This window comes from Pteropus vampyrus, unplaced genomic scaffold, assembly GCF_000151845.1.
Source record: "Pteropus vampyrus isolate Shadow unplaced genomic scaffold, Pvam_2.0 Scaffold97, whole genome shotgun sequence".
Classification (NCBI taxonomy): domain Eukaryota; kingdom Metazoa; phylum Chordata; class Mammalia; order Chiroptera; family Pteropodidae; genus Pteropus; species Pteropus vampyrus.
Genome location: NW_011888878.1, coordinates 207239 through 233186, shown reverse-complemented (window position 1 = coordinate 233186; position 25948 = coordinate 207239). Strand labels below are relative to the sequence as shown.

The 25948-nt window shown below is 37.0% G+C and overlaps 1 protein-coding gene across 2 annotated transcripts in view; it reads right to left on the bottom strand.

The window, feature by feature from the left end:
* The window catches only part of PPP4R2 (protein phosphatase 4 regulatory subunit 2), a 62508-nt gene extending 37061 nt beyond the window's left edge, over positions 1–25447 (bottom strand). Inside the window, exons 1-2 of one of the 2 annotated variants that reach the window (XM_011364422.2) lie at positions 25163–25447; positions 24106–24187 (exon numbers count right to left, since the gene is read on the bottom strand). In XM_011364422.2, coding sequence (XP_011362724.1) covers positions 24106–24187; positions 25163–25196 — 116 coding nt within the window. In that variant the 5' untranslated portion in view covers positions 25197–25447. Of the gene's footprint in view, positions 1–24105; positions 24188–24799; positions 25087–25162 lie in introns of those variants that run through there. The other variant, XM_023533153.1, reaches the window with a different exon arrangement.
* Positions 25448–25948: the final 501 nt, after the last annotated feature.

Here is a 25948-nt window from a genome sequence, read left to right as displayed (position 1 = left end):
AAATACATGTAAAAAAAAAAAATGAAACTAGAGCACCTTCTTACACAATATACAAAAATAAACTTAAAATGGATTAAAGACATAAATGTAAGACCCTAAAATCGTAAAACTCCTAGAAGAAAACAGAGGCAGTAAACTCTCTGACACTGCTCTTAGTAGTATTTTTTCTGATATATCTCCTTGGACAAGGGAAACAAAAGAAAAAATAAACAAATGGGATACATCAAACTAAAAAGATTTTGCACAGCAAAGGAAACTATCAACAAAATGAAAAGACAACCACTGAATGGGAGAAGATATCTGCCAATGATATTATCTGATAAGGGGTTAATATCCAAAATTTATAAAGAGCTCATACAACTCAACACCCAAACAATCAATCCAACTAAAAAACAGGCAGAAAACCTGAACAGACAATGCTCCCAAGAAAACATACAGATGGCCAAAAGAAATATGAGAAGATGCTCAACACCACTAATCGACAGAGAAATGCAAATTAAAACCACAATGAGATATCACCTCACATCTGTCAGAATGGCTATCATCAAAAAATCAAAAAATAGTAAGTGTTGGCGAGGATATAAAGATGAGGAAACCCTTATGTATTGTTGGTGAGACTGCAAGTTGGTATAGCCACCATGGAAAATAGTTTGGAGAGTCCTCAAAAAATTAAAAATAGAACTACCTTGTGATCCAGCAGTTCCACTTCTGGGTATTTATCCAAAGAAAACCAAAACACAAATTTGAATACATTTATGCACCCCTGTGTTCACTGCAGTGCTATTTACAGGAACCAAGATATGGAAGCAACCTAAGTGCTCATCAACAGACAATTGGATAAAGAAGATCTATATCCAATGGAATATTACTCAGCCATAAAAACAAACAAACAAAAAATTAACCATTTGCAATGACATGGATAAAGTGTATTATGCTAAGTGAAATGTCAGACAAACACAAATATCATATGATTTCCCTTGTACGTAGAATCTAATAAACAAAGTACATGAACCAAATGGAAAGAGACTCACAGATTCAGAGAACGAACTGGTAACTGCCAGATGGGAGGGACATTTGGAGGCTAGGTGAAAGACGAAGGGATTAAGAAATACAAATTGGCAGTTACAAAACAGTCATGGAGATGTGAAGAACACAGGAAATAGAGCCAATGATATTGTAATAACTATGTACAATACCAGGCAGGTAGTAGACTAATTGGGGGAATTACTTCATAAATTATATCACTATATGCTGCACACCTGTAACTAATATAATATCGAATGTCAACTTTAATTGAAAAAAAGTTCTAAATAAATTTAAAAAAATTAAAAACCGTATGATCATCTCGATAGAGGTAGAAAAAAACGCTTCACTAAATTCAACATCCTTTTATGAAAAAAACTTTTAACAAAGTAGATAAAGAGAGAACATACCTCAACACAATTAAGGTTATGTATATGGCAAACTCACCAGAGCTAATATCATACTCAATAGTGAAAAGCTGAAAGCTTTTCCACTATGATCAGGAATAAGACAATCGCGCCCACTCTCACCACTTTCATTTGACATAGTAGTGGAAATCTTAGCCATGTCGATTAGAGAAAAAATAAAAGGCATTTAAACTGGAAAGGAACAAGTAAAACTGAGATCATCTGCAGATGACATACTATACATAGAAAACCCTAAAGACTACACCAAAAAATTATTAGAATAAATGAATTCAGTAAAGTTTCAAGAGTATTTGCAGAATTTGCTGCAATAGAAGTATAAAAAGAAATACTAACTAGTAATGCTATACAAGGGAGATTCCAAGACTAAAGTGACCACATATCCTAGTTAGAACAGTCCTTGCTGCCTATATCCGTACACCTGGTGCTCCACCCAGTTTACCATTTGTTCCACACTTAATGAAGTGTTATTAATAATGGCATTAAAATATGCTGGTCTGGTAGACCTTTTTTTTTTTATTTCCAACTTCTGCTATGATCTTGTCAGAGTGAGAGCTGCCAAGTATAATAAACACAGTTCTCATTTTAACACGCTTCTAAATATGATATATGACATTAAAAAAACTATCTTTTTCTCACCCTTTCCAGATTCAGTGCATCTAACCTTCCCTTCAAGGACAGCATGCAGGGATTCTACACTAGCTAGGGCCCCCAGCTCCTCTGCAAGCGAAAGAAGTGGCAAACACTGCTACCATGAATATTTTGTTAGTGTATCAGACAAGTGTATGATGGCCTGTGACTTGGTCTGTGAGATATGTATTGCTGCCAGGCTACCTGTTAGGAGAGCTCATGGGAAATTATAGGTTAGGTATATGAAGAGCATTTAGTGAAAACATAAATCTAATAATCCATCAACGAAGTGAAGAATTAATGGTTCTCTTCCCTCTATATATAAATGGCCCAATGAAAACAATGGATGTACTTGTGAAATAATAATATGTACATATATATTAGTCTCTGCCCCTGTTCCTAACACAGAGCTCCTAAAACCCTTGAAAATAGGGGTGCTTGGAGAATCTTTTGTTTTAATATTTTGTCTTTGGCCCATGGTCCTGACACAGAGCTCATGGGTTATAGAAACCTCTTTTATCCTAAGAGACAACTCTTGATGGGCTCATGGATGGTAGCTGGTCACCAAAAAGACCAAGTTAATATTAGGAGTTTAGAGATTTCAGCACCCCACCCCACCCCCACACACACCTTATCCTCAGGAGAGGGGAAAGTGGCTAAAAGTGGACTTAATAATCAATCATGCCTACATGATGAAGCCTCAATAAAAATCTGTAAACTTTGGATTCACAGATTCAGGACTGGTGAACAAGAATGCATCCACATGCTAGGAAGGTAAAACACCAAAATTCCACAAGGACAGAAGCTTCTATGGTCTGCACCTCCTTCAGGCCTTTGCCTCAAGTATCTCTTCATCTGGCTGTACACTGGTATCCTTTAACATCCTGTTCAATAAACTGGTAATCTAGCAATTAAACTGTTTCCCTGAGTTCTGTGAGTCACTCTGGCAAATAAATGGAACCAGAGAAGGGGGTCATGGAACCTCCCAATCTGCTGGTTAGAAGCACATGTAACAATGTGAATTTATAATTGGCACCTGAAAGGAAGAGAGACAGTCTTGTCGGATAAAATACCCATGAGATCTGACGCTAACTCCAAGTAGTGTCAAAATTGAACTGAATTGTAGGACACTGAGCTGGTGTCACAGAACAGCTTGGTATGGGGGGGGAGGGGGGCGGACACGCACAAGTCTAGTGTCAGAGTATTGTATGAGAGTAAAGGAGAAAAGTTTTCCTAAACAATATTTGATTAGATGAAAGGCAAAACGCCTGGCACTTTTCATCTTTACTGAAAATCAGGAAAGAGAACACTTAAAATTAGACTGAACTTTAACAAGCAGTATTTCTCAAAATTAGACTTTTCTAAGTTTCTCACATAGACTTCTGAGAGGTAGAAGCCATGATTAAAAGCCTGCATGGTCTTATCATACCCATTATTATTTTTATATCACAGGTTAAATTAAAATTATGACACTTTTTAAAGCTTAATGTATGCTTTTCCTTATGGAGCAGAATCTTTCAACCTCTGCACTACTGACATTTGGGGCCTGCTAATCCTTTACTATTGGGGGCTATCCTGTGCAATGCAGGATGTTTAGGAGCATCCCTGGCCACTACTCACTAGATGCCAAGAGCATTCCCCAACCTGTAACAACTAAAAATGTCTCTAGACACTGTCACCTCTAGCTGAGAACCGCTGCTATGAAATATTGAAAAGTAAAGTGAACACAAATATTACAAAATAAATTATAAAAATTAAATGTAAAATTTGAAGGAAAAATCCTAAATCTCAACAACCTCACACATCTTCAATTACTTTTAATTCCAATTTACTGCCAAGTCTTAATAACTTAAGTAGATATCATAGGTCAAAATAAATATTTTTACTTATATTTAAATAAAAGTTAGCATTTATGTAAAACTAATCTTAAGATATGTCCGTCTCTGTGGGTAGTATTTTCATTCCTGAGTAGGATTTTATGACATTTTTGAGATCTCAGCGTGCTCTCAGTATTCAAACAACCTAAGAGCGGAATGTAGATTCCCCCCTCAAACTAACTTTTTTTCTTTTTTTGCCTATTTACAAATAAATGGGCCAGAATCATATTCTGGTTGGGAAGGTGGTGGATTAGAAGGATAAAATTCCAAATAACAGAAATTAAAGACAGTGCTCATACTTTGTATCTGAAGTCTCTTTTACTGATAAATATAACTACTTGTCTTTGAAATGTGACTAAAAAGAGAGACATATACCAGAAAGAACAATTCAATCCAACAATCATTACAAAAACTATCCTTTGCTACAAAGTCATGACCATCCTCTTTAAACAACTTGATACTTGAGACTGTTTAAAGCACAAATTATTCCTAACACAATAAAAGTACAATTTATTTAGAAGTAACTTTATCAGGCTACTTTATTATTTTTATGAATAAAAATATAGCAAAGAACTGAAAAAGGAACGAGTCAGTTTAACAAATGAGGAAGATAGAAAATTACAAATAGCAACAAACAAATGAAAAGATGTTGCACAAAATAGAAGCAAATTAAAATAAGATACAATTTTTCACCTATCAGATTTTGAGATTTAAAAGCCTGAGAATGCTCAGTGCTGACATCGGTATATAGATAACTTTTATACGCTGCTGGTATAAGCATACGCTGAAAAAATATTTTTTTCAAAGGCCTGCTGGCAACATCTGTCAAGATAATAATGTCCATAAACTTCAACCCATAAATCCCATTCTTGAATCTGTGTCAGTGCAAACATGCTCACTTAAACACATTGTCTGAATTGTTTGTAACTGTAAACAACATAAAGGACCATGAAAAAAGCCAAGTTAAAAAAATCATAGTACACTCAAAACAATGGAATACTAAGCAACCCATAAAAACAATGAGGTAAACTTTCGTGTTTCGATAAAGGAGATATCCAAATACAGCAAGTTAACAAAAGGTAAGCAAACTGCAGAAGCCTGATACTATGTGTGTTTTTCCAAAAAGAATTAACACATATACATTTACACGTGCATAGAAAAATTGATAAGAATATACAAGAAATGGATTAACAGTATAGTTTCATTTTTCTTATTTACTATGAGCGTTTTTATAATAAACGTTTTAAATGAGACAGCCTTAACTAAAGTTGTATTAATTCCATAATCTTTGTACGTGAGTTTTTTCATATTATGGGCACAATATTTAATTCATGTGCTCCATTAAACTCAAAAGGCAGGGGGAAAGTGGGGAAACAGACAAAGGTGGTCAAAAGGTACAAACCTGCAATTATAAGTGTACTAAGGACTTAATGTACAACGTGATGATGATAGTTAACACTGCTGTATAATATGATATACAGGAAGTTAAGAGAGTAGATACAAATCTTGTTCTTATCAACAAGATTTTTTTTTTATTCTATTGATATGAGATACTGGATATTAACTAAACCTACCATGGTCATTGTTTCACAATATATGTAAATCAATCAATCATGCTGTACACCTTAAACCTTAAACCGTGAGGTATGTCAATTATCTCAATAAACCAGGAAAAAAAATACTTGTAAAAGACAAGGAAACAAAAAAACTCAGTGTTCTTACCAAATTTCTCCTTAATCAAAATGGAAGTGTAAACAGAAAAAGCATGTATACGATATCCTTAAGATACTTAAAACTATAAAAGACTAAGTTTTAACACAAATTTAAAAAATTCACCACTTATCCTTCTACTACCCAAACATTCTGTCATAAAATAATATTTTTATTTTAAAGTGGCCATATCCTGGCTGTGGCATTGATTTGTCATATCCCAGAACAACTAAGACAGCAAAATCAAATGCCAGGAACAATATTTACATGAAAACTGGATGACAAGATAGCAAGGCTTCATCTCTACAAACTCTCTAATATGAACAGTTAAGACTAGAGAGGTATCGATATCTATACAGGAGGAAGAGAAAGATAACTTCTCTTACAACAACCTATGAACAGTTCACCAACAGTACTGAGAGGGAGGAGGGCAGGGAAGGTTGCATTCTACTCACATTCATGATTATTCCTTGCAGAAATGGTGTGCAGATAGATACCAGCGGAAACAGAGACACCCCCAGATCTCTCCCCTTGAAACAATAAGTTGAACATCTAAAACTCAACAAAAAACACCCAAACTGCACACCAGCACATCTGAGCGTGAGATCTGCGCATAAGAACTACCATAGGAAAGAACCCTGAGTGTCCAGCGGTGGAGGGGGAGAAATAAAAAGGCTGCCTCTCGCAGCCACTGGAGCTCCCTGCAGGAGGGGGAGGGGCGAAGGTGCAGGAACTTCCCTGAACAGCCCTGTCTGGGACGGCTATGAGCCCCCGAGCTGGGCAGAAGGGCCCAGTCATCAGGGCAGAAGACAGAGAAGTGGGACAAGACCACAGAAAAACAACAGTTGATTTTTACCCGCCCCGGTTGCAAAACCGAGGCTGAGCCACAGCCTCCAACACCCAACCCAGAAGGCCCTTCCCCTCATACACGCTGAGATCTGATCACCGCCGGAGCCCCAGGAGAATCTGAGCAATTGCTGCCAAGAGTGCCGCTGACACTGACAGGGACTGAAACTGAGGGTAGTGAGCGTGATTATCTACAACAAATTTTTTTAAAAAGGTGTTTAAAGGCTTTACATAAAGCAAGAATCCAAGAGCCTTAGACACCACCTACTGGAAACCAAAATAAGAGAGCCTTCTTTGCAACACGCTAAAGAGAGACCTTTATTTAATAAACCTTCTTTCTGGAAAAACAACAGAATATATTTCCATTAATGCCCAGGTGGAGAAATAGTTCATTAAACACCATGAACAACCAAGGTGACAAAGCATCTCAGAAATAAAGAGAAAAATCTCCATAAAATAAGCATGCACACATAGAAATATGCAACTTAAATGACAGAGACTTCAGGATGGTACTTCTGAAAAAAATGAGATCCAAAACAAGTCATATTAAAAATTTCAGGAATTAAAAAAACAACTAGATGAGCAGAGCAAGGAGACTGAAACCCTCAAGAAGAACAGAACAGATAATATGGAGATAAAAAAAACACTGCAAGAGTTGAAAAACGAAATAGCAAGCCTGGGAAATAGAGTCAACCAAATGGAGGAAAGGATCAGTGATATCAAAGACAGAAATCTAGAAATAACTCAGAAGGAAGAAAAGAGAAACCGAAGAATGAAAAATAATGAAAGAGTAATACAAGAATTAGCTGATAACATCAGGAGAGGAAACAGGAATAATGGGCATTACTGAAGGTGAGGAAAAGGAGCAGGGAGTAGAAAGCATTTTTAGACAAATAGTGGACGAAAATTTCTAAAATCTAAGGAATGAGCTGGAGCATGGAATTCAAAAAGTCAAGAAAACACCCAATTATCACAACCGAAAAAGTCCTTCACCAAGACACATTGTATTAAAATTATCAAAAATCAATGACAAACATAGAATTCTCAGGGCAGCCAGGGAGAAAAAAACGGTAACTTATAAAGGAAAACCCATTAGATTATCATAGGACTTCTCAGCACAGACCTTACAAGCCAGAAAGGAACTGAATCAAATATTTAAACTATTAAGTGAAAGGAACTACCAGCCTAGAATAATGTATCCAGCTAAACTCTTCTTTAGATATGAAAGAGAAATCAAGACCTTTCCAGACATACAAAAATTGAGGGAATTCTCCACTATGAGGCCTGCACTACAGGAAATACTGAGGGGGTCAGTTCACCTAATACAAAACAACAACAACAACAACAAAAATACATAATTAGCAGTAAAGTGACTATCAGGCAAATAGAAGCAGAGGAGTGCAACCCTTATTAAGAGCAGGACATTATAGCTTAAACAATAAAAAGTGAATTGTTATAACAAGATAGTAATGAACGTTCAGCATACATAGGGACAAACTGGGACAAAATGACTGAAAAGTGGAGGATCCAAAGATCCAGATTTGCTAAGGGAAATAGAGATAAGGCACGCACAGAAGAAAATTGCCGACTGTGTGTGTATATATATGTATATATACGTATGTGTGTGTATACATATATACACACACACATACATATATACACACATACATACATACATATATATACACATATGTATTTGTGTGTATATATATATATATATATAAGTATCCTTTTCATATTCAAAATGGTAATCACACGCCAAAAATTCAGAACTGAAGTATATAACATAACACAAGAAGAACCAGAGGCAAACCCCACAAAGCCAACCAAAATAAAGAAAAGAGGAACACAAGGACAAGGAAGCAATGGAAACACCGAGCTACCAGAAAGCAAAAGATAAAATGGCTACAAGAAGACTTCATATTTCAATAATCACTCTAAATGTAAATGGACTGAACTCACCAATAAAAAGGCACAGAGATGCAGAATGGCTCAAAAAACAAAACCCAACCATATGCTGCCTCCAGGAGACACATCTCAGCTCCAAAGACAAATATAGACTCAAAGTGAAAGTGTAGAAAATGGTATTTCAAGCAAATGGCATTCAAAGAAAAGCAGGAGTAGCAGTACTAATATCAGACTTCAAAATCAAAAAGTAAAGAAAGATACTGAGGGATACTTCATAATGATAAAGAGAATCATGCACCAAGAAGAAATAAGACTTATTAATATCTATGCTCCCAATCAGGGAGCCCCGAAATATGTAAAGCAATTACTAACAGAACTAAAGGAAGAAACACACCAAAACGTTATCATAGCAGGGGACCTAAATACTCCACTGTTAGATATGGACAGATCATCCAAACAGAAAATCAATAAGGAAATAACATCCTTAAATGACACATTAGATCAACTGGACATGATTGACATTTGCAAAGCCTTCCATCCCAAAACATCTGCTCGCACATACTTTCCTAGTACACATGAAACATTCTCAAGAATAGACCACATACTGGGACACAGAGACAGCCTCAATAAATATAAGAGGGTTGAAATCATACCAACCACATTCTCTGATCATAATGCTTTGAAACTAGAGATCAACTGCAAAAAGAAAGCAGGAAGAACCACAAAAACAACATGCTACTGAAGAATAACTGGGTCAGCAAAGAAATAAAAAGATCAAGAGATACATAGAAATAAATGATAATGATAGTAAAACATATCAAAACTTTTGGGATATGGCAAAAGCGATCATGAGAGGAAAAGTTCATATCATTACAGGCCTTTCTCCAAAAACAAGAATGAGCCCAAATAAACCACCTAATGCTTCACCTAAAAGAAACTAGAAAACGAAGAACAAATGAAGACTAAAGTCAGCAGAAGTAAAGAAATCATCAAAATTGGAGCAGAAATCAATTAAATTGAAAATCACAAAGGACAAACAAAATCAGGGATGAAAGAGAGGAAGTTAGGACTGACATCGCAGAAATACAAAGGTTCATACAAGAATACTGAGAAAAAGTATATAACACGAAATTTAATAACCTAGCAGAAATGGACCAGTACTGAGAAAAATACAATCTTCCTAGACTGAATCAAGAAGAACTAGAAATCTAAATAGACCGATCGGCAATATGGAAATTGAAACAATCATCAAAAACCTACCAAAAAGTAAAAGTCTAGGACCAGATGGCTTCACCGGTGAATTCTACCTAACATTCAAAGATTTAATACCTATTCTCCTCAAACTCTTCCAAAAATCGAACAAGAGGCAATACTTCCCAACTCATTTTATGAGGCCAATATTACTGATACCAAACCTGGTAAAGATAATACAAAAAGAGAAAACTATAGACCAATATCTCTCATGAGCACAGATGCAAAAATCCTAAATAAGATACTAGCGAACCTAATACAGCAACATATTCAAAAGATTATGCACCAAGTTGGCTTCATCTCAGGGGCACAAAGATGATTCAACATACACAAATCGATTAATGTAATATATCACATAAACAAATTAAAAAAAGAATCATATGATCAGATCAATAGATGCAGAAAAAGCCTTCGACAAGATACAGCATACACTTATGATCAAAACATTTAACAAAATCGGTATAGAAGGAAAGTACCTTAACATAATAAAGGCCATCTATGACAAACCCTCAGCCAACATTATACTTAATGGTGAAAAACTAAAAACCTTCCCTCTAAGATCAGGAACAAGGCAAGGCTGTCCACTTCACTACTGTTATTCAATATAACATTGGAGGTCCTAGCAAGTGCAATCAAGCAAGAGAAAGATATTAAAGGCATCCAAATAGGAAACAAAGAAGTCAAATTGTCACTATTTGTGAATGACATGATTCTCTTTATAGAAAACCCTAAAGACTCCACAAGAACACTACTAGAAACAATAAGCAAATACAGTAGTTTCTGGATACAAAATCAACATTCAAAAATCCATACCGTTCCTATACTCTAACAACGAAGTGTCAGAAAAAGAAGTGGAAAAAATTATTCCTTTTGCAATTGCAACAAAAAGAATAAAATAACTAGGAATAAATTTAACAAAACATGTGAAAGACCTATATAATGAAAACAAGACTCTATTAAAAGAAATCGAAGAAGATCCAAAGAAATGGAAAGATATTCCGTGTTCTTGGATTGGAAGAATCAACATAGTTAAAATTACCTTATTCCCTAAAACATTATACAGATTTAATGCAATCCCCATCAAAATCTCATTGACATTTTTTAAAGAAATAAAACAAAAAATCATCAGACTTGTATGGAAGCACAAAAGACCCCAAATTGGCAAAGCCATCCTGAGATGAAAGAACGAAGCTGGAGGCATCACTCTGCCTGACTTCAAATTATACTACAAAGCAACAGTAATCAAAACGGCATGGTATTGGCAGCAAAACAGACATATGGACCGGTGGAACGAAATCGAGAGTCCAGAAGTAAACCCATGTTTATATGGGCAAATAATTTTCGACAAAAAAGCCAAAAGCATACAGTGGAGAAAGGAAAGCTTCTTCAAACAATGGTGCTCGGAAAACTGGAAAGCCACCTGTAAAAGAATGAAACTGGACTGCTGTCTATCATCACACACCAAAATTAACTCAAAATGATCTAAGGGCCTGAATATAAAACCTGAAACAATAAATTGCATAAAAGAAAACATAGGAACAAAACTCAAGGACCCTGGACTTAAAGAGGATTTTATGAATTTGACTTCAAAAGCAAGAGAAGCAAAAGCTAAAATAAATGAATGGGACCACATCAAACTAAAAAGCTTCTGCTCAGCAAAAGGAATTGTCAACAAGGTAAACAGAGAACCATCCAAATGGGAAAATATACTTGCAAGCAACACCTCTGATAAGGGTCTAATATCCAAAATATACAAAGAACTCACACAACTCAATAACGACAAAAAAATGATCCAATCAAAAAATGGGCAGAGGACCTGAACAGACACTTCTCCCTTAGAGGACATACAAATAGCCAACAAATATATGAAAAGATGCTCAATATCGCTAGCTATTAGGGAAATGCAATTCAAAACCACAATGAGATACCATCTCACACCTCATACAATAGCTATAATCAACAGGACAAGGAAGATAAAATGTTGGAGAGAATGTGGAGAAAAAGGAACCCTTGTACACTGCTGTTGAGACTGCAAATTGGTACAGCCATTATGGAAACAGTATGGAGGTTCCTCAAAAAACTAAGAATTGATCTACCATACAATCCAACAATCCTTCTACTGGGTATTTACCCCAAAGACTTGAAAATCCATATCCAAAAAGACATTTGCACACGATGTTCATAGCAGCATTATTCACAGTGGCCAGGACATGGAAGCAATTGAAATGTCCTATGATAAATGGTTAAAGAAGCTATGGTAAAAATATACAATGGAATATTACTCAGCCATAAGAAGAGATGAAATACTGTCACTTGCGACAACATGGATGGACGTCGAGATCATCGTGCTAAGCGAAATAAGCCAGACAGAAAAAGTTGAAAATCACATGATATCACTTATATGTGGGATATAAACCTAAAAGCAACAAGTCAACAGGACAAACAGAGACTCATGGACATGGACTATAGACTAGTGGTTACCAGAAGACTATAGAGTAGTGGTTATTAGCTGTGTGGGGGAGGATGGAGTAGGTAGACAGAGTAAAGGGGGTCAAATATATGGGGTAGGAGGAGGGTGAAGTGGGTAAAGGGGATGAAATATATGGTAGCTGAAGGAAACTGGGTTGTGGGTAGTAAGCACACAGTAGAGGTCAAATGATAATGTACATCTGAAAAATATAATTGTATTAACCAATGTTACCCCAATAAACAAAAAGAAAAAAAAGAAAAAGAAAAAAGAAATGGTGTGCAAAGGCCTTAGAAAAGGTAGACCGGTCTCCAGTAAATGAACTACTTTGAAACAAAAACAGCTACAATCTCAAATCACCCTGAAAATAACATGGACAATATTCCTAAAATAAGATCAGATTAAAACATTCCAAAAATATCAAATTCGTTAGTACAATTTTGAATAGAAATATTTTCTTGTTAACAAAAGCTCCCTCAATCTCCCTGAGATACACAATATCAATGCAAAACTTGTAAGTGCATTTGTAAGACCTCTTACATCTCTCAAATTTCAAATCCTTTTACAGCATGTATTTTCTCCAGTTTCATCACCTGTAAATGGGACTATTACCACCTACCTCTCAATAATGTGAGGATTAAGATTTTTGATTAACTGAGAACAAATCTAAGATGCACGTTAAAGAGAAAGCCAGGCTAGCATACTTCCAGCTACATATATCAGTTTCATCACCTATATGATTCAAATTTATGCCTCTACAAAATCACAAAGATTTTCAGCCTTTGAGGTCACTGGAAAAGATAAAATTATAAATATTAAGGCTATATCAAGTCACTTACCCCGCTGACTCTTCCAATAAATATCTTCTAATTTTTCTTAAATCACAAACCATCACACCCAATCCACCTATACTTGCCATTATCCCTTCCCCTAGTAAATTATGGTGTCAGTGTTTTCAAGGTCATATTTTAATGTGCCACAAAGGAGGCTGAACAGGAGGTCAGTCTTAGGTAAGCAGTATGGAAGTCTCAGAAATTACAGAAATAACAGATTCCCGCCAAATGCATAGCTTCAAATTCTAATGGTGCTTTTGAAGGGATCCTGAGACTGCTACGATAAAGAGAAAAGATGTGAGAAAACAACTGAACAAGGGACAAGCAGTATAAAGTACACATTATGAGAGGATCTGAAGTCAGAATACCTGAGTTTAAATACCAATTCTGTCACTCTCTAGGTGCACGATCTTGGGCAAATTATTTAAGTTCTGTAAGCCTCAGTATCCTCACTTGTAAAAAGGAGAGATATCTACTTCAGAGAGTAGCTGTAAAGATTAAATTAGGATAGGTATATGAAACATCTGGCATAAAGTAAAAGTTACATTAAGTGTCTGCCTTTTAGGAAGAAAAAAGCTCTAGTCCCTTAAAGATAAATCACAATTTAAAACCAAAAATTCTATCTAGGTAAGAGTATTGAGAAGCACCACATACAAGAAATAATATTGAAAGAAATTTCAAAAGGGTCAAGAGGCCCACGCCCCTGTTAAGAGAGGCTAGGCAAATCGTAGGAAGACAGGAAGAGAAAATACATACAATGTACTGACTGACTGAGACTCTAAGTCAAATCTGGTTATAGAAAGAAAGAAAATAAAAGAGCTGAAACAAAGTTTTTGTTTTTGTTTTTGTTTTTTAAGTCAAAAGGAAAGTTTATTAGAAAAGGGGTAATACTTTACAAACAGAGTGTGTTCTCCTCTCAGAGGCAGAGAGTGACAGGGACCTGAAGCAAAGTTTTGACAAGCAAAATAAATGGCTAGCTCAGTCTTAAGTATTAAAAATCTTGATAAGAGTTAGGGAAGTATTGGGCCTAGACTATAACTAAGCAATGTTTTCATTCTTAGGATTTCATTTCAGTAAGCTGCATACTTCTAAGAAAGTTATAAGAGGCAAGAGACATACCCTGACATAGAGCTCCAAGAGTGTCTTCACTCTACCAGAGAGACTCTCAATATATCTTCCCTCCAAACACTCCAAAACAAACTGATAAGTGATAAAATGCCCTACTTGCACTACCATATATATGGCACGTTTTTAAAAAGAACTGGAAGCATTATTACTATTATTTTATTACAACTTTGAGACTTAAATTAACTACTATTTATATTCAATGGTGTCCAGTTCTCAATATTTCAGTATATTTGGAAGAAATGGAGTTTGGAGGATGGTTACATAAGCGCCTCTTATAGAAGGTAAATTCTATACCAGCAGTGCAAACCCAGGCAGATTGCTGTGGGTGAAACCAGAACAAGCAAAGACAAGCTATTGAACACATCAGAGAGCATAGCAAAAATAAAGATCTAAAATACATTTTCCAGATTCATTAGGTATTTTTAAAGAATAGTGCTTTCACAGGAATATGAACTAAATTAACAGTCAATATACTCTTCAACTGTCTATACTGTTTTAATCATTGATTAAATTTTTGCCATTGATACTGAAACTTGATTTAGGTGGACGAATACACACACACTCATCCTAATATTAAACTCTCATTATCAGAAAGGAAAGAGATCTACAGCCCATAAAATAGAGGAAAAACATAGTAAATTCTGGACCATAAATTACTGACACAACATGAAGTTTTTGACAGGTTTCCAATAACAGTCCACAAGCATTATGAACTCATACATTCATAGACAATTCCAATTTTTACTCCCTCCCAAATTTTAATATTTATAGCTATATACTTTCATTTATTAAAGTATCACAATAGCTGAAGCACCTACAATGAAACCCCATTTTTTCAAGTGAGGAAACACATTCACAAATAATTTGCCCAAATTTATACATAGAAGTTGCCAAGCTAAATTCTGAACTTAAGCCATGTTTCTTCCAAGAATGACATCATCATATGCTAAGTCTCATGAAATTAGGGGATTACCCAACTATCAGTACCAACCTGGACTGAACATGGGAAAAAATGTACACCCACTTGGACACCAAAGAAATTGAAGATCCGAAGTTAACTAGTCAAAAAACAAAGTTCACGTGTTTAGCTTCCCGTGCATCATCCAGTAATTTTATGCAGTGTACATCACATATCAGATTTATAATATGATGTAAGAAATGAAAAAATTTCCTTCATGTTCATATCTTAACCACTGCAGTTAGAATATTTAGACACCAAAGGGCATCCACTTTGCAACAAACTGTTTCAGATCTTATTTCTCACAGCATGATTACAAGGGAAAAATTAACAGTGTTTATAACTCTGGGGAGGGGTAAAATGAAGGCTTACCCTCTATCTGTAATATTTTTCCATTTAAAAAAATTTGAAGAAAAAAGTAAGCCAACCTAAGGAATAGTATTAAGTTATATATTATAGATGTTACAAGGGTGTGGCAAAAATCATGAAGGTAGTATGTGAGACTAACATTTTAAAAACGATGTTCAAATATTCAATAAATACTATGTTAGCCACAAAAAAATTCCCTTTAGAAACCCACAGAAGGATCTAACAGCCTTATGGGCTTAACAAGATTTTATTTATAATAATGCAGGTCTTAGCTGTTGATAACTACTTCTAAGTAACCTAACTTTTATTATCTTACTATTGTCAAAATTGGTGAAAGTAAAGAAACTGCAGGGAGAAAAAAAGCATTATCAACACAATAACAACTATTTATTGAGTACTTACCAAGCATTTGCTAGGTTTTCCATGTGTTACCTACTCATACCATGAGGTCTTTTTTACAGATGAGGAAACTAAAATAGACTAACTTAAAAAGTTTTCCTAAAAAGTGTAATCTTAGAAGTTGGCAGTGGTGCTATATTTTTTCATCTCTCCAAAACCATAATAATGAGGCATAACTAGACATCAAAGCCAAAAACCAAAAACATTTACGACAAAACTGACAACGTAGTCTCACAAGCCTCCAAAAATAAGTAGATGAAGAAAAACGGATAGTCACATGATCACATTATCAGGATTTGTGTAAGAGAAAGCAGAGAAAAGTCACGGTGCACCTGAAGGGCCTAGGAATAAATAGGAAAACCACAAAATAGCCATTAGGTATTCACTAGAAATTGTGGCAGGCCAATTTGGAAAAAGCAGCTAGAAGTAAGATGGGTTCTGCCCCTAGTAGTGACTGAAAGAAGAGGCCTGCAGTGAAAGCTGAAAGAGAAGCAGTCTTGCTCCCATCAGCTCTTGAAAGTGACCCATCAGAGCTTCCATCGGGAGGTGACCTCACAATGAGAGAAAATAGAGATGAAGACAAGACAAAGTCCAAATAAAAGTAGGAGTGGAGAACAAAGTCTGGAAATTTTAGAAAGCAAACTGCCATGTTCTTAAATACTTCACAAAAACAATGAAAGGTAGAAAAGATACTCTGAACCACACATCCTCTTTAAAGTTCAGGAAAACTAATTTCATGTAAAAATAGGCCAAAAAAAAAAAATCAAGGTCAAATCCAATATGAAATTATAAGGAGAATAAGGAGCAGTATAACACCCCTATAAACAACAGAAGGAAGCCACAAAGACTTGTTCAAAATCAGCTCACAACTGTATGATACTAATTCAAAATGAGCTAAAGACACAGAAAAATTATACAAGTCAGAATTAGAGAAACTCAAAAAATGAAGCAATGAAATTCAGCAAATAATTCAAAATAAAAGAAAAATATTATGTCAGGAAATAAAAAAGTACAGAACAAAGGTCAGTAAGAGTCCCTCAAAGGAAGAAATTTTAAAAAGCAAAATGGAAATAAATTACAAATCTTACTCTGAAAGACACTGTTGAGAATGAAAAGACAATCTACGCAGTATTTGCAAATCATGTGTCAGATAAAAGATCTGTATCCATAATATACAATTAACTCTAAAACCTGGTAAGAAAACTCAGTTTTAAAATGGGCAAAGACATGAACAAAGAATTTACAAACAAAGATACAAAGATACGAACAGCAAATAAACATAGGAAAAAATGCTCAAAGTCGTCAGCCATCAGGGAAATGCAAAATAAAACCACTATCCAATGTGCACCTATTAGAATGGCTACAGTAGAAAAGACTGACCATATTAAGTGTTAGAAAGGATGTGGAGAAACTAAACAACTCCCCTAATGCTCGTGGGAATGCAAACTAGTACAAACACTAAAAAAGTTTGGCAGTTTTTTAAGAAGTAAAACATATACCTATCACATAATCCAACCACTCCACTCCTACGTTTTTATACCATAAAAAAGAATGTATGTGTCCAAAGTTTGCACACAATATTCACACAGGTTTTCTTTTTTTTAAACATTTTTCCCCCTCTTTAATTCTCCCCCTCGTTTCCACCCCTGACCTATGGATGTTGCCGTCTCCTTTTTAAGAACTGGATCTTTGAAGGCAGGCATCTCCCCACCCCCACGTACTCGCGGCATGCACCCGGGGCCTGGAAACCCTGGGGTATGGTTCATGGCTACCTGGGGCGCAAACCCAGGACATTCTGTGTGTAAAGTAGATGTGCTAACCATTACACTATGGAGCCAAACCAGCAGCTCTTCTTATAATACAAAAAACTGGAAAAAAATCCAGATGTCTATCAACAGGTGAATGTACAATAAACTGTAGGATTTTCATATACTACTGCTCAGAAATTAAAAAGGAATGGGCTGTTGACTGATATCTGCAACAAAATAGATCAATCTCAAAATAATTATGTTGTTGTGAACCAGGCAAAATGGCACAGAGGATAGAAGATTTGCTCATCCCCTCTTGCAACCACATCAAAGTTGAAATGGAAACACAAAGCAGACAGCAAACAGAGTCACCTGGGGGTCTAGATGAACAGAATCACTACAACTAGGGAGAGGAATAAAAAATCATCCTGCAATGGTTAGAGGTAGGAAGTGGCGAAGATGCAAGGCTGCCTGGTCTCGAGCAGCTGAGTGGGCAGAGGCTACTGTAGCGGCAGCCAGCAGCTGCAGATGCCTCTTAAAGGGGCTGTGTCTACAACCGGACTTTCGCGATGACAGATAAGCTTGCCCTGAGCACCAGCACTGAGCTGGCTGCTTAGGGGTCACCAGGGACTTACACAGGGACACTAAGTTGTTGCAGCAAGGGCCGGAGGCAAGGCTTTCTACTGGGCAGAACTGCCAATGGTATCCACTGCTCCTCTGTTGAGCCCTCTCCCCTCCAAGTGTGAAGACTCAACACCACCAGAGCTGAGATGTTATCAAACTGGATAAGAGAGGTCGCTCTGCCCAGAAGATTCCCTGAAATTCTGCCTCCCCCAACTTGCTGCCCTACCCAAGCCACATTCAGTTGTGTTCTTGGCGACTTGAGTGCCACTTGCTGAGCAGCGCCAATACTCAGATTGGTGGCAGCTGACCTCGGTTTCTGGTATAGCTTCTTGGGGCAACTATAAGCACAGCATCTGTGGATTGCTTGCTGAACCGTAACAGGTGGTCCCAGAGGGGCACTGGCTGGGGCTAAACTTGGCCTGCAGCTGAACCCCTCTCAGGACTGCCACTGAACACTTACTAAACAAAGCCATGCTAATAAGACCATGAGTCTTAGGAACTTTGATTAGTACACAGAAACAGACACAGAAAGGCAGCAAAAATGGGAAGACAAGCAGAAATCATATGAAGAAAAGAACAGAGATCAAGGAAAAACAGAGTTAGGCAATCTCACAGATGCAGAGTTCAAAACACTGGTTATAAAGATGCTCAATGAAATTAAGGTAAGTGTAGATGAACTCAGTGAGAACTTTAACAAAGAAATAAATAACATAAAAATGGAAATAGAAACTGTAAAAGGGAACCAGTCAGAAATGAAAACTACATTATCTGAGATGAAGAGTATATTAGAGAGAATCAACAGAATGAAGAAAGAAGAGGATGGTAACACCGAAATGGAGGATAGAAAAGCCAAGGACACACTACCACAGAAAGGCAAGAAAAAAATAACTCAGAATATAATTTAAGGAGCCTATGGGATGAAATTAAGGGTAACAACATCCATATCATAGGGGTACTTGAAGAGGGAGAACATGAAGTTGAATATATATTTGAAGAATGATGGGAAATGTCCCTAACCTTCATGCTCCTTCAATAAAGGGGGGGGGGGCGGGGGGGGCGGGGATTCCCTCACCTGATGAAAGGAATAGACTTACAACCCCAGGAAGCACAGAGTCCCAAAAAATGAACCCAAAGAGGCCCACACCAAGACACATCACAATTAAAATGCCAAAGGTTAAATGCAAAGAGATAATCTTAAAAGTAGCAAGAGAAAAGCAATTAGTTATCTACAAGGGAGCTCCCATAAGACTGGCGGCCGATTTCTCAAAAGAAACTGCAGGACAGAAGGGCTTGGCACAAAATATTTGATGTGATGAAAACTGAGGAACTACAACCAAGAATACTTTATCCAGCAAAGCTATCATTAAGAGTTGAAGAACAGGTAAAGAGCTTCCCAGACAAAAATAAGCTAAAGGAATTTATCAACACCAAGCCAGTATTACAGGAATTGTTGGAGGGACTTCTTTAAGAAAAAACATGTATCGAAAATATGGATAAAGAATGGTATTACCTACATATTTATCAACAAGTACTTCAATAGAAAAGAATTAAGTGCTCCAACCAAAAGATAGGGAAGCTGAATGGGTATGAAAACAATATCTCTCACATATGCTGCCTACAAGAGACTCACTTCAGATTAAAAGACACACATAGACCAAATGGAAAAGATATTGCCTTAATGGACCTAAAGGGTATTGTGCTGAATGAAGTAAGTCAGAAAGAGAAAGACAGACAAATACTGCATGATTTCGTGTACATGTGGAATCTAAAGAACAAAATAAACAACAGCAAAAACAAACTCATAGATACAGAGAATATTTTGAGGGCTACTAGATGGGAGGGGGTGTTGGGGTGATGGTGAAAAAGGGCAAAGGGATTAAGAAGTACAAGTGTACAGATACAAAACAGTCATGGAGATATAAAGTACAGCACAAGGAAAATAGTCGACAATGTTAAAAAAAACTTGTTAGGGGGAAGAGGGGTATCTGATTTAGTGGGGTGACCACTCCGTGAGTTACACAGATCTCTAATCACTATGCTGTATAACTGAAATTAATATATTATTGTATGCCAACTATAATTGAAAAAAAAAAACTTCTTTGATTTTTCTTTTAATTTTGGGCACTTTTTTTTTCCCTTTCATTAAGGTTGGGGGGGGAAACAATAATTATGTTGAGTAGAAGCTGCCAAAGAACACATACTGTATGATTCCATTTAAATTCTAGAACATGCCAACTAATCTACAGTAACAAAAAGCAGATCATTAGGTGCCTGAAGGGAAGGGAGCCCAGAAGGGAGAGATTACAAAGGGGCATGAAGAAACTTCTGGGAGTAATGGATGTGTTCACCATCTTGAGTGTGGTGATAGTTTCCTGAGTGTGGACAGCTATTAGAACTTACCAAACTATATATATTCAATAAATGAAGTTTACTGTATGTCAATAAAGCTATTTTTAAAAAATAAGAATAAAAAAAGAATTCAAGACAAATTACAAATACTGAAAACAAAGATGATTCAGCATAGGAAGACAAGAATCTCTGAAAAGAAAAACCAAAGGAAATAATTCAAGAATCACTTCTCAGAAATTAAAAAAAAAAAAAAAAAAAGGGAAAACTCTGAAAATACATACTGAAAAAGTTCTTCAGATACCTGAGTATACTGACCCCAAATCCCAAACACTAAAGATGTAGTTTAGAAAAATTAATACACTCCAAAGAAAACGTTCTTTGGGAATCTAAGCGAAGAGTAGGTGGTTTAGTTTAGAAAGTAAAGAAAATCAGATTATCAGATTCTGATAGTAACTCTTTAAGTAGAGGGAAACAATGGAACTAATATATTTAAGCTACTCAAGGATAAAAAATAGGAAACGAAGCTTTTATTTTCAGACAAACTGACCTTCAAGAATAAAGGACACAAAATGTTAACAACATACAAGAACTTAGGAAACATTGTTCCTATGAGCCCTGCCTAAAGAATATACTAGAGAATGAGCTTCAGACAACCCAACTGACTAGACACTAACTTAAGGACTGGTGGTGAGCATTAGATATACAGCTACAGTAAAGCTAAGAATAAATGGTTAAAAGAGAGAGCTATGTAATAGCTACATGCTCATATAATGTAGATACAAGTTCTTTTTTTTTTTAAATGGGGGTTATAAATTGGGAGAATTTTAACATTCTTAGCAATTATATTGGCGGTGTGTAAAGTTAGATACAATCAGTAATTATAGAATAGCCTGACTCTACTATGCTCTTGAGAACCAGGATCTTTGGTGTGGAAGAAGTAAAAATAATCCTGTAGTCCTGATTTTGAAATGGAAGTATCTGTATAAATCATGAACTATTTCATCTAGTTCTTTCCACTGAAGAGGCTAGAAACGATGACCAACTCAATAATATCATGCATCTCTAGCATCCATTTCCCACTAAAAGAAGGCAGCAATTTTTGGAAAATGGCTGATTCTCAGGTCTAGGGGGGGTGGGAGAGGTGGGGACACAGTAAGGACACTACCAAAGACTACTAGGGTCAAGACAGAGGGACTCTGGAATCGACTGGAAGAGGCTCCCACTGGCCAAAGATGAGACAATTTGACCATCAAAATGAATAACTGCAACTAAAACTCATCAAATTATTTAAATCTATGATTGAAACCTACCACGTTTGTTTGTTCAGCATATAATATATATTTGGCATTAAGTTAGAAACTGTTATCTTCGGAAAAGTGCTGCTCAAGAAATATCCCATTTTAAGGAGAAAGTAACCTTTTGACATAAAAATAATTTTTTTGAAGTAGCCAAAAACTAATTTGGGGGCTGTTATAGACAGATAAACAGAGAGATAAAAGGTATTTCCCTCTTCATAACAGTTTGGTACCCCACATCTTAGCATCTTCCCCTACTTCCTACAATAGATGCTTACAGGTAGTTTTTAACAAACTAGGAAGGAAAATTGTTCCAATACTCTTTAATATTCCTACAACTGCCTCCTCAGTAAGAATCTGTAATTCTAAAATCTCTCTAAGGCTAAGAACACAAGAGTCAAATCAACTGTTTTCTTAAATGAATAGCCTAGGCTATTACTGATTTTCATCCACAAAGTTTCACAAATTTCTTCTGTTAATGATGTCTTGCTATAATGTATCAATGAAAATAAAAACAGAACTATGGAATTCTTATTTTAACGACTCATTCATCCTAAAACATCAAAGAGATCTGACTTGCTGTTCTTTAGATTTTCATTCTCCTGTTACAATCTTAGAAGTTAGACAAAGCTCAGTCTAGCCATAAGTAGATGACGGAAACTGCAAATTCAGTAACGCATGCCCACAGATTTTTTTAAAAAGGGGGCTAAATAAAGCTAAATGTATAAACATCAGCTACTTAAATGATAAATTTTAAAATATTTTCCAAACTCAATAGACAATCTATCAACACCAACCACTTTAACACAAAATTACTCTTAGTAAATGTACTAACATCTACTGTATTTTATCAAAAAGGGAAGGCAGTTTGTACAGGTCTGATAAGCTGAATAAGAGGTTTTAAATATTTATCTCCAAACAGTATGAAATAATCTTGTGTAGCAAAACTCTTAAAGTATAATGCTTTTCCTCCTCGTATTGTAGAAAGGGATAAATTTGGACTAACCAGCAATTTGAAAGAAATAGTGGCAACTAAGTATTTATGATTAGGAATTAATTTATTTTTGAAAGATGGCCATGTAGTCATTTTTAAGCTTATTTATATAAATTCCCGTTATCTTGCATCAATTTAAAAAAAATAAGTGTTACGAGACTATAATTCATAGACAAAAAATGACTTTTTTTCTCCTAAAAGGTTCTATTTTTTAAATGCAATAGAAATATATAATTGAACACATCATACTCACATTCTTAAGTTGACCGGTAATTTTTAGAAAGCACTAAGTAGGTTCAGCTTGTCTACATGATCTTTAAAGCAAAGAGATTTTCCCCTTTCTAAAATTAGGCTAGTTAGAAGGCTACACTACAACCATAAGCAAACGAACATTTGCTAATAAACCCAAAGAAAGTATACACTGCTTGCTGAAGCTTACATTCTATTAGGCCTCAAAAAGAAATTTTGAAATAAACAAGTAAGGGAGCAGAGAAAGCCCACTCAATACTGCATCCAAAGAAAGCTTCCCCTTTTCTGCTCCCACTCCTTACCACTACAAGAATGTCACCAAATCTGCACACTCTGATTTAAGTTAGCCAGAGAGTGAAAACAACTCCTGCTATCCAAACTACTCACACAACAATGCAATGAAATGTTCCTTTTGAAAATAGTTCTAACTTTACTGTATAAGTTCACTGTAAAAGTTTCAGAATCACAACATTTGGAAACAAACTTAATAAAATGCTGAGCATATATAACAAGTTAGCTAGCCTAAAAAAGTTTACAGTCAAAACTGTCTCATCTGGAATTTGTCAGAATATCACAGAGTTCTCAAGAGAATACAAGTGACACTTAACACCCACATACATAAATATGACAACAAAAGGTTGGATATAAGACAATATGAGAAAATACAATCAACAAAATAATCTGAAACAAAGCCACAAAACTCTCGAAATAAGCCTGTTATGGCTAAAAAAAAGGGTCATAATGGAATAAGCATTCTTCCTTTTTCTGGCTTTCAGACCAGTAATTCTAAATGTACCCAAGCATAAATACAAAAAAAATTAACTAAATTTTAAAATTCAGTACATAGAATGCATAAAGTAACTAAAGTATATGCACTTAAATAAATGCTTTAAATGACTGGGGCCTGTAGGCTTTACACAGAAGGATTATTCATTTCTTCTAAAATACACTTTTTTGCCCTTTCCCAAGCAATTCTGAATGATACATAGGTCTATAACATCGAATACATGTTTTCAACTCACATTGTTTCTCCAGTCTTGGCTACATGACAAAGAAACTGATCCAGGACGGGACAAACTTCCTTTTTCCCTCTCTTCTCAAAATCTGGACAAGAAAGAAAAGTTATCAGTATTTCTCATAATCAATCCCAATACCCTCTAAAAAACAAACTTTCCTCCCAGTCCTTCCTTATATTAAGAAAAAAATTAGCCTCTCAACCCAATATCCACTTCAATTCCCCAAGTTCTACTTCCACATGTCACCCTCTTCACAGGTAACAAGAATCCTCCTAAAGTAAGCACTCCACAAACCATCTTTAATGCAGTTTCTAAAAGTGTGATCCGGGGGAACATCAGCATCAGTTTTATTTGAAAATCCAGTTAAAATTAAAATCTCAGGCCCCACGCCCCACAAACTGTTTATCTATGTGAAGTTTATAAATCTGCGTTTTAAGAAACACCAGACACCTCATGTAGCTTTCCTCAAAAGATTTTGGATTTGAAAGCATAAGTCTGAACAGGCGGAAATCACGGTATTCCAAGTTTGAAAGCCACTGTTCTCAAGCCTGTTGCTTGAAAGGTGAGCATCAAGAGCAGCGAAGGCGACCACCTTAGAATTAAGAAGCGTGGAATGACGACTCCAGAAGCCCTGAAAAAAGCTTCCTGAGATACAAATTTAAAGTTGCTTTGCCGCCCCTCCCCCATTCCCAAACCTTACTTTTTCCTCTAACCCGACGCCTGGCGTGCGAGGGCCTGACAGAGAACAGAGCCTGCCTAGGAGGGGGCTGCAGGCCCACGACCTGACCCCGGAAGGGTATGACAGGGGATGGGCCCCAGTGAGAGCTTCCCCAGCTCCCCTCCCCCAGCCTAGACGCCAGCGTCGGACACAAAGCCCAGAGCGGGCGGGAGGGAGCTGCCCACAGGGCTCCCGCCCCTAGAGAGGCGAGAGGGGGAAGGGAGCCGGGTAAGCGCACCTTCTCTCCCGCGCCCAGCCCTGGCCCTCTATGCCACTAGCCCTGAAGGGATAGGAGAGAGGGCCGCGGAGGGTGAGGAGGAAGGAAAAGGGGGCAGTTATCCCCACCTTTCAGCGCCTCCTGCAGCCTCTCGACGTCCATGGCTTCCCGGAGTCCCTCGCAGCCTCTGCCTCTCTCCGCGGGTCTCCGGGGACCGGAACGCCTCCCCCCACCCCCCCGACGCCCTCCCCCTCCCTCGCACACACTCCCGCACGCAGGCGACGGGGGGGGGGCACCGAAGGGAGCCGGGGGAAGCGAGCGAGAGAGCGAGACCGAGAGAATGAGCACCTCCCCGAGCCGCTACCACCAGCCCTCCAACATGGCGCCCGGCACGTCACCGCGCGCACGCTCCCCGCGGCCGTCCTCGTGCCCGGGGCGCGCTCCAAGCCGGAGCCTGATGGCGCGTGCGCGCCGGGGTCTTGCCGCCGGGGCGGTCCCGGAGGCCCGGTAGGCGGCGGCCTCTATCCCTTTCCCTGGTGGTGGTTCTGACGTGTCTGCCCTGTTCTGAAGGCAGAATCACCAAGGCAGGGGAATGGAGGCAGACTACTTGGTTTTGAGTCCCCTGCCTCTTCCTAGCTGTATGACCTTTAGCAATTTACTGAGATCCTCTGGGCCTCACTTTCCCTTTCGTACAATTTGGGCACTAGTATCGACCACGCTGTGCAGCTACTGTGAGAATTAAGCGAGAATATATCAGAGTACACAGTAAAATAACACTCAGTATTAATAATAATTGTAATAAAAATCCCTCCCTGCCTGAACCTAAAGTTCACCACTGACCACCCTTGAAGAGAAATAATGTTTACAACAAAGTAATTAAAAGCTTAGGAGTTGGAACCATCTGGATTTAAAGC